Source organism: Rana temporaria, chromosome 1, assembly GCF_905171775.1.
Source record: "Rana temporaria chromosome 1, aRanTem1.1, whole genome shotgun sequence".
Lineage (NCBI taxonomy): Eukaryota > Metazoa > Chordata > Amphibia > Anura > Ranidae > Rana > Rana temporaria.
The window spans coordinates 450,477,094-450,487,113 of NC_053489.1; the positions used below are offsets into that span (position 1 = coordinate 450,477,094).

At 43.2% G+C, this 10,020-nt stretch overlaps 1 protein-coding gene across 1 annotated transcript in view; it reads right to left on the bottom strand.

Annotated features, from left to right (window-relative positions):
- Window positions 1-7,842, bottom strand: part of PPEF2 (protein phosphatase with EF-hand domain 2) — a 98,150-nt gene extending 90,308 nt beyond the window's left edge. Inside the window, exons 1-2 of the mRNA XM_040327577.1 lie at window positions 7,743-7,842; window positions 2,097-2,114 (exon numbers count right to left, since the gene is read on the bottom strand). Of these exons, the coding sequence (XP_040183511.1) occupies window positions 2,097-2,114; window positions 7,743-7,806 (82 nt within the window). The 5' untranslated portion in view covers window positions 7,807-7,842. The remainder of the gene's footprint in view (window positions 1-2,096; window positions 2,115-7,742) is intronic.
- Window positions 7,843-10,020: the final 2,178 nt, after the last annotated feature.

A 10,020-nucleotide genomic window follows, 5' to 3' on the forward strand; every position in this document is an offset into this window, starting at 1 on the left:
CATATCCAGAGGTTGTCTTTGGGAAATAGAAGTGTAGCGCTACCCCCGCAGGAGCCGCTGATTTGTTTTGGGATCGGCATATTAGGTTACCCTGCATTATGTCTAGGGGTAATAGCAGTGAGTCAAAACAGTGAGCGAATGTCCAGACAGTGAATAAAGGTTTTTTTTCCAATTCTTTATTCTCCAGGCCAACACGGCCAACATCAACATAAATTGGGAAGGACAAGGTTGATGAAGAGTAAGAGAGAACCTTTCAGTATCAGGCCTGGATATTGAATGGAGCAGTCGATACTGCTCTGTATAGTACCAAGTTGTAACTCGTCGCCACTCTAGTTGGAGTGGGTAAAGTGCCCCCGGACAGACCCCTCTCAAGAGCCTGGCAGCCGAGATGTCACTTAGGATTTCTGGGAGGAACAGGCCTCTCTCACAGACCTAGCTCTAGGGCCTCTGCCACAGGCCAATTACAATAACTGAACTAGATGGATAAATGGAGCGAATCCTCCCAGTAGATTTCTGCATTGGTTACCAGATGACAGCAAGCATACCTGTCAGTACTCTGGTCACCAGATCCCCAATTGGTTTGTTCAGGCTCTGTTGGAAAACCTGCCTCCGGGTCCTCCTCAAACCGACTCCCCAATCGAACGGCACCCAGCCTGGGATCCTTTCAATAGAACCTGGAACCCAGTAAGTCACTGCGGTCCCCTTGTACCTCCGGATGAGGTTCCAAGTAGTCTGCAACTTTGGCCAGGTGGGCCGCGCCTGCGGGGTCCATGGATGTGCACACCCTGAAGGTGGATGCCGCACCTGGAATGGGGACCCCGCAAAGATTTTAGAACACATGACCCCTGTCACAGATATACCCCTCCCCAGCATGCCCCGCGATGGAAAAGCTCCTCTAATTGGCTGCTGGGGAGAACTTGCTCTGCCAGAACCCCTCTGGTGCCAGCTGCTGGCCAGGGATGGTATCACATCCCTGAAATACAGACTGACCCAGTGGACATTTCTGAAATGACAGAAGTCACAATTTAAACAAATTGTGAATGGGAGCAAAATAACTCTCCCATTCCCCACTAACTTTAGCGTAGTGCCCATGCTGAAAGCAAGGGGGCGCTACAGAAGTATGAGTGCTGCCTGCATTGCTGGTCGGGGGTTAGCCTTTCAGTGCTCAGACCATACGCTGCATTAAATTGGTCTGCATGGCTGTCTTCCCAGAAGGAAGCCTCCTCTAAAGATGATGCACAAGGACTAAGGACATGGATTACTGGAACCATGTCCTGTGGTCTGATGAGACCAAGATAAACTTATTTGGTTCAGATGGTGTGTGTGGTCGCAACCAGGTGAGGAGTACAAAGACAAGTGTGTCTTGCCTACAGTCAAGCATTGGGGTGGGAGTGTCATGGTCTGGAACTGCATGAGTGCTGCCGGCACTGGGGAGCTACAGTTCATTGAGGGAACCATGAATACCAACATGTACTGTGACATACTGAAGCAGAGCATGATCCCCTCTCCTTTGGAGACTGCGCCACAGGTCAGAATTCCAACAAAAAGACCCCGAACACACCTCCAAGATGACCACTGCCTTGCTAAAGAAGCTGAGGGTAAAGGTGATGGACTGGCCAAGCATGTCTCCAGACCTCAAATTGAAGGTGGATGAGCGCAAGATCTCTAACTTCCACCAGCTCTGTGATGTCATCATGGAGGAGTGGAAGAGGACTCCAGTGGCAACCTGTGAAGCTTTGGCGAACTCCATGCCCAAGAGGGTTAAGGCAGTACTGTAAAATAATGGTGGCCACACAAATTATAGACACTTTGGGCCCAATTTGGACACTTTCACTTAGGGGTGAACTCACTTTTGTTGCCAGCAGTTTAGACATTAATGGCTGTGTTTTGAGTTATTTTGAGGGGACAGCAAATTTACACTGTTATACAAGATGTACACTCACTACTTTACATTGTAGCAAAGTGTCATTTCTTCAGTGTTGTCACATGAAAAGATATAATAAAATATGTGAGGGGTGTACTTTTGTGAAATACTGTACATGTATGGACATTGCCCTTTAAAAAACATGCTTAGAGACAGTAACAAATATCCATACCTTGATTGATGGATTGAGCTGTGGAAAGGCAGAAAATAAAAGTTACACATAAGACGTTACACAATAGATTTTTGTAAACTTTAATTAAAATTATTACTAATTGTCTAATTGAAAACTTCCCCTGCTAAATTTCTCCCACACCAGAGTTATGTGCCACGCAAACTGAATTCAGTAATAGAGAGGAGAGAAGCAGCAAGGGGAGAGATTTCTAGAGGAACTTCATAGTGCTGGAGCATGGACTTTAATGTGTGAATTACACACAGGCCGCTCCCATTATATTAAACCTCTAACAAAACTATAGTTATGGGTTTAATGAGTAATATATGCAAAATATAATGTAAGAGCTGCACACATTACATTACATCTATCTAGTAAATAGGTGTTTGTGCCTGGGCACTGGGCAGTAGTTTAAAGGGAGGCCTAAAATGTTTTTTCATACAGAGACCCTTTGGTGACTTTGTCTTTGACTTATGCCTTTCTATTCTACAGATCACAAATAATCATGAAATACCTTTATGATAATGGGTATTATAAGTTACAGTGAGTACGGAAAGTATTCGGACCCCCTTACATTTTTCACTCTTTGTTATATTGCAGCCATTTTCTAAAATCATTTAAGTTCATTTTTTATTCATTAACCACTTCCAGACCTTAGGTGTTTTTCAGATTTGGTGTTTGCAAGACTAAAACATTTTTTTCTGCTAGAAAATTACTTAAAACCCCCAAACATTATATATATTTTTTTTCTAACACCCTAGAGAATAAAATAGTGGTCATTGCAATACTTTTTGTCACACCGTATTTGCGCAGCGGTCTTACAAGCGCACTTTTTTTGGAAAAAATTCACTTTTTTGAATTAAAAAATAAGACAACAATAAATTTGGCCCAATTTTTTATATATTGTGAAAGATAATGTTACGCCGAGTAAAATGATACCCAACATGTCACACTTAAAAATTGCGCCCGCTCGTGGAATGGCGTCAAACTTTTACCCTTAAAAATCTCGATAGGCGACGTTTAAACAATTCTATAGGTTGCATTTTTTGAGCTACAGAGTAGGTCTAGGGCTAGAATTATTGCTCTCGCTCTAACGATCACGGCGATACCTCACTTGTGATTTGAACACCGTTTTCATATGCGGGCGCTACTCGCGTATGCTTTCGCTTCTGCGCGCGAGCTCGTCGGGACAGGGCGCTTTAAAAAAAATTTGTTTTTGTTTTCTTATTTATTTTTATTTATTTTATTACTTTTTACACTAAAAAAAAAAATGTGATCACTTTTATTCCTATTATAAGGAATGTAAACATCCCTTATAATAGAAAAAAGCATGCCAGGTCCTCTTAAATATGAGATCGGGGGTCAAAAAGACCTCAGATCTCATAATTAGACTAAAATGCAAGAAAAAAAAAATTGAAACTGTCATTTTTTCAAATGACAAAAAAAAAATGTTTCTTTAAAAGAGGCTGGGCGGGACTGACGTTTTGACGTCACTTCCGCCCAGCAGAGCTATGGGGACGGGTGAAGGAGATTTTTCCTTCAGTCTCGTCCCCAGTCACCAGCCGAACGCACCCGATCTCCTCCGCCGCTACCGACGGCTCCAGTAAGCGGCGGAGGGCGTGGGAGAGCGGCGGGAGGGGGAGGGCCCCTCTCCCGCCACCGATAACGGCAATCTTGCGGCGAATCCGCCGCGAAGACCGCCGTTATCGTGTACAGGACCGCGCACACTAAAGATGGATACCTCGGTTGTGGCAGCAGCTGCTGCCGTTACCGAGATATCCATCTTTAAAAAGAGGACGTACATCGTCGCGCGCAGGTCTGGAAGTGGTTAATGTACACACAGCACCCCATATTGATAGAAAAACACAGAATTGTTGACATTTTTTCAGATTTATTAAAAAAGAAAAACTGAAATATCACATGGTCCTAAGTAGTCAGACCCTTTGCTGTGACACTCATATATATAACTCAGGTGCTGTCCATTTCTTCTGATCATCCTTGAGATGGTTCTACACCTTCATTTGAGTCCAGCTGTGTTTGATTATACTGATTGGACTTGATTAGGAAAGCCACACACCTCTCTATATAAGACCTTACAGCTCACAATACATGAATGAGAATCATGAGGTCAAAGGAACTGCCTGAAGAGCTCAGAGACAGAATTGTGGCAAGGCACAGATCTAGCCAAGGTTACAAAAAAGATTTCTGCTGCACTTAAGGTTCCTAAGAGCACAGTGGCCTCCATAATTCTTAAATGGAAGACATTTGGGACGACCAGAACCTTTCCTAGAGCTGGCCATCCGGCCAAACTGAGCTATCGGGGGAGAAGAGCCTTGGTGAGAGAGGTAAAGAAAAACCCAAAGATCACTGTGGCTGAGCTCCAGAGATGCAATCAGGAGATGGGAGAAGGTTGTAGAAAGTCAACCACCACTGTAGCCCTCCACCAGTTGGGGCTTTATGGCAGAGTGGCCCGACGGAAGCCTCTCCTCGGTGCAAGACACATGAAAGCCTGCATGGAGTTTGCTAAAAAACACCTGAAGGACTCCAAGATGGTGAGAAATAAGATTCTCTGGTCTGATGAGACCAAGATAGAACTTTTTGGCCTTAATTCTAAGCGGTATGTGTAGAGAAAACCAGATACTGCTCATCACCTGTCCAATACAGTCCCAACAGTGAAGCATGGTGGTGGTAGCATCATGCTGTGGGGTATTTTTCAGCTGCAGGGGCAGGACGACTGGTTGCAATCGAGGGAAAGATAAATGCGGCCAAGTACAGGGATATCCTGGATGAAAACCTTCTCCAGAGTGCTCAGGACCTCAAACTGGGCCGAAGGTTTACCTTCCAACAAGACAATGTCCCTAAGCACACAGCTAAAATAACGAGTGGCTTCACAACAACTCCGTAACTGTTCTTGAATTGCCCAGCCAGAGCCCTTACTTAAACCCAATTGAGCATCTCAGGAGAGACCTAAAAATGGCTATCCACCAACGTTTACGGAAATTTGTAGGAGAAGAAAGCCCCTGGGATGGTACGGATTGTAATAATGGAATGGAATTGTCAAGAGGTATATAACAAATGTTTACCATCCAACCTGACAGAAATGAGGAGGATCTGCAAGGAGGAATGGCAGAGGATCCCCAAATCCAGGTGTGAAAAACTTGTTGCATCTTTCCCAAAAAGACTCATGGCTGTATTAGTTTAAAAGGGTGCTTCTACTAAATACTGAGCAAAGGGTCTAAATACTTAGGATGTGATGTTTCAGTTTTTCTTTTTTAATAAATCTGCAAAAATGGCAACAATTCTGTGTTTTTCTGTCAATTTGGGGCGCTGTGTGTACATTAATGAGGAAAAAAATGAACTTAAATGATTTTAGCAAATGGCTGCAATATAACAGAGTGAAAAATTTAAGGGGGTCTGAATACTTTCCGTACCCACTGTATATTTGTAGCTTTGATTCATACAGCCCTTTCAAATATTACATCTATTAATTATTCTAAGAAAGATCTATATAAAATGAAAACTAATGAATTATGGAATGATGGCTTGTCTACAGGATACAAGGGCTATTCTGATCAGCTCATTCTAAAAATGTTGGTGTTCAGGATAGATTTATGACAAATAGTATAAGAAATTGTCATGCTGACTTTCTTTTGCATTGCATTTTCTCATTAAAGCGGAGTTCCACCCAAAAATTGAACTTCCACTTTTTGGAACCCTCCCCCCCTCCAGTGTCACATTTGGCACCTTTCAGGGGGAGGGGGGAGAAGATACCTGTGTAATACAGGGATTTTGCTCACACTTCTGGGCATAGATACCCGAGCCACCTACGGGTATATACGCCACTTCTGGCGCCTTCTCCGCCCCCCTGTCTTCTGGGAGACACACAGGTCCCGCGCCTGTGTGTCTCCCAGTTCCCTACTGCTCCGCGCGATCCCACTGGTCCCTGCTGTCTTCCGGGACACACACTGGTCCCAGAAGACAGCAGGGACCAGTGGGATCGCATGGCGCAAGTTGCTCATGCACAGTAGGGAACCAGGAAGTAAAGCCGCCGCCATCTTCCCTTACCGAAGATGGCGGTGGCAGCACCTAAAAACCAAGAGACAGATCGGCTTTGGGTGCCGACATCGCGGGCACCCTGGACTGGTAAGTGTCCTTATTTTAAAAGTCAGCATCTGCAGTATTTGTAGCTGCTGACTTTAAAAAAAGAAAAACAGCGGAACTCCGCTTTAAGATATAAGGACAGAAGTTTGACCTAATTTAACAATATATTGCAAAAAGTAACAGCTGGGTTACAAAAAACTGTGAAGTGACGCTTTGCTCTTCTTTGTATTATGAATGCCCCTGTTCCAACCACTAGTCAGTGGTAGTTTTTTATATTCACTAAAACCTAACTCAGAAAGGCCATACCTAGCCAAAGATTCCAGTATTCAGCAGTGTAGTTTTTATTTTTTTTAATGATTACTAGCTTTGGGAAACTATAGGTTACGTAACTTCTTAGGCCTCGTTCACACAGGCGTACTTAACGTTTATCATTAGGCCTCATTTCCACTGGCGTTTTTACAGCCACGTTTCTGAGCGTTTTTTACAGCTTAAAAACGCCTGTCCATGTTATTCTATGGCTTCATTCCCACATAGGCGTTTTTGAGCTGCAAGTGGCATAGACGTTTTTGAGCTGTAAAAAAAACGCGGGACCAGGGCGTTCTGAAGCTCCAGAGTAGAGCTGTAAAAACGCCAGACGTTAAAAAACGCTCAAAAACGCGACCGCGGCATTTTTAAAGCTGCAGCTCACAAAAAAAAAAATTTTTTTTTTTTTTTTTTTTTTTTTACAAAATAAACATGGACAGGCGTTTTTAAGCTGTAAAAAAGCCTAACAACAGTGGCTGTAAAAACGCCAGTGGAAATGAAGCCTTATTATTGAGTGAAAGTGAAAATAAACTACTAGAGACTAGTTTTTGAGACCTGGGGGTCCCCAAGGAGTCCCCTTAATTTTCAGGGATTTCCTCTCACTTCCTGTTTGGCTATGGGACAGAAAGTGAAAGTAAATCTCCCCAATGGGACACAGATGGAGAAAAAAAATCTGACAAGGATTTTTTCCCTCCTTTGCTCTAACCAAAATGAGAAAAAAAAAGTTTTTCCCCTTTAGTTCTACTTACAAGCATACACTTTTGCAGGGGCCTTGTCTTCTCACACGGGATGCACAGGTGTCCTGTGCATCCTTGTGCAGACAGTTCCATTTACGTCTGTTGCGACATAGCGGCTGAACGGACACAATCGCTGCTCCTAATTTGACATCCATGCGGGTATATGTCCCAAACTCACTTTTTATGCATTTGTTTCTTATGCAAGCCAACATAACCCACAGGCGAGCGTATGCTTAAGTATCCCAATGTGAATAAAACCCTAAATTCCATTTTGTGACGGTTGTCTTTTCTATATACACATTTAAATTGTTCCTTAAAAAGTTTCTCAAACATAAAAAAAAAACAAAAAGTGAGGTCCAACCATTCTTAAATGAATGCATCATTTCTATTTGTGTAGATACCTACTCAAAGTGAAACATAACATAAAGTTATTAAGCTATAACATCTTGCATTGGCCCTTCAATAAAATTACCCACAATTTTAATCTTACCGTATAATGTGAGCTTACCTTTTTTAGATTTTCGAATGGAATGGTTGTCTGGAGGAGGGGTACTGGATGTCCCACATCCCATTGTCTTTTCTAAAAAGTCACCAAATAACAAAAAAAGAGTTAGCATACAAAGACATTTTAGCTGATGTACAGTTGTGTTCAAAATTATTCAACCCCCCAATGCTGTAAAGGGTTTTAGGGAATTTAGTGTACATTTGTAATTGTATTCAGAATGAAATCCTACAAGGACTTCTTAAAGAACCATATGCAACTAAAATGACATCAATTGGTTTTGTAATACAGAAGTAAATGTTTTTTTTGTGAATTCTTCATTTACACAATTATTCAACCCCTTAAAGACTACCACTCTAAAGAACAGAGGTTCATTGAAGTGTTTTCAATCAGGTATTGAAAACACCTGTGGATGTCAGGGAGCAGCAATAAAGCCTAATAAGCACCAATCAGGCAGCTTTAAAATGACTATGATACTCAGCTCCTTCTAGACATTTACTGGTGTGGTTACAAACATGGTGAAGTCAAGAGAATGGTCGGGGAAGACAAGAGAAGAGGTGATTACTCTTCACAGGAAGGGCAATGGCTATAAGAAGATTGCAAAGATGTTAAACATACCAAGAGACACCATAGGAAGCATCATTCGCAAATTTAAGGCAAAGGGCACTGTTGAAACGCTACCTGGTCGTGGCAGAAAGAAGATGCTGAATTCGACTGCTGTGCGCTACCTGAAGCGTAAAGTGGAGAAAAGTCCCCTTGTGACTGCTGAGGAACTGAGAAAAGATTTGTCAGATGTGGGTACTGAAGTTTCTGCTCAGACAATACGGCGCACACTGCGTAATGAAGGCCTCCATGCCAGAACTCCCAGGCGCACCCCCTTGCTGTCTCCAAAGAATAAGAAGAGTCGACTGCAGTATGCAAAAATCATGTGGACAAACCACAGAAGTTTTGGGATTGTGTTCTGTGGACTGATGAAACAAAATTAGAAGTGTTTGGGCCCATGGATCAACGCTATGTTTGGAGGAGGAAGAACAAGGCCTATGATGAAAAGAACACCTTGCCTACTGTGAAGCATGGCGGGGGGTCAATCATGCTTTGGGGCTGTTTTGCTTCTGCAGGTACAGGGAAGCTTCAGCGTGTGCAAGGTACCATGAATTCTCTTCAGTACCAGGAGATAGTGGATAACAATGTGATGCAGTCCGTCACAAACCTGAGGCTTGGGAGACGTTGAACCTTTCAACAGGACAATGATCCCAAGCATACCTCCAAGTCCACTAGAGCATGGTTGCAGATTAAAGGCTGGAACATTTTGGAGTGGCCATCGCAGTCACCAGACTTAAATCCGATTGAGAACCTCTGGTGGGACTTAAAGAAAGCAGTTGCAGTGCGCAAGCCTAAGAATGTGACTGAACTGGAGGCTTTTGCCCATGACGAATGGGCGAAGATACCCGTAGATCGCTGCAAGACACTTGTGTCAAGCTATGCTTCACGTTTAAAAGCTGTTATAACTGTAAAAGGATGTTGTACTAATTACTAAGATTGAATGTCAATTGGGGGTTGAATAAAACTGATAATGATGTGAGCACAGAAAAGACATTTGTGGTTATTTCATTATAAATGTTATGTTATATTTGTCTGACCTACACGTGCCTCTTTGATTTAATTGTAAGCAGGATGACTGAATGATCAAAATCAATGTCAAACTGGGCAAAACAATCAATTTCAGTGGGGGTTGAATAATTTTGAATACAACTGTATGCTTCCAGCCCATGTGGCAACAGATTTAAGACTATTCTGTTCCAGCAAGATGGTACCACAGAAAACCAGCTCCATACTGACATGGCTTGATTAGTTTGGGAAACTCCAAAGAGACCTAAACTCACCATAACTGAAAAGCTTTGTGATGAACAGGAATAGAGGGCCAGATCCACAGCCAGCGGGCTTAACTTAAATCTTCCTATTTAAGTTACACCGCCGCAAAATTTCTACCTAAGTGCCCGATCCACAAAGCACTTACCTAGAAATTTTCGGCTGTGTAACTTAAATCTGTCCGGCGCAAGGCGTGCCCAATCTAATGGGGCGAGTCCCATTTAACTACTTGCCGACCGCCCACCGTCGTTATACGTCCTCACTTTAGAAATGAATATCTCGGTAACGGCAGCAGCTGCTGCCACAATCGAGATATTCATTTCTTCTGTGGGCGGCCGTGTTAACGATAATGGCGGTCTCCGCGGCGGATTCGCCGCGAGATCGCCGTTATCGGTGGCGGGAGAGGTGCCCCCCC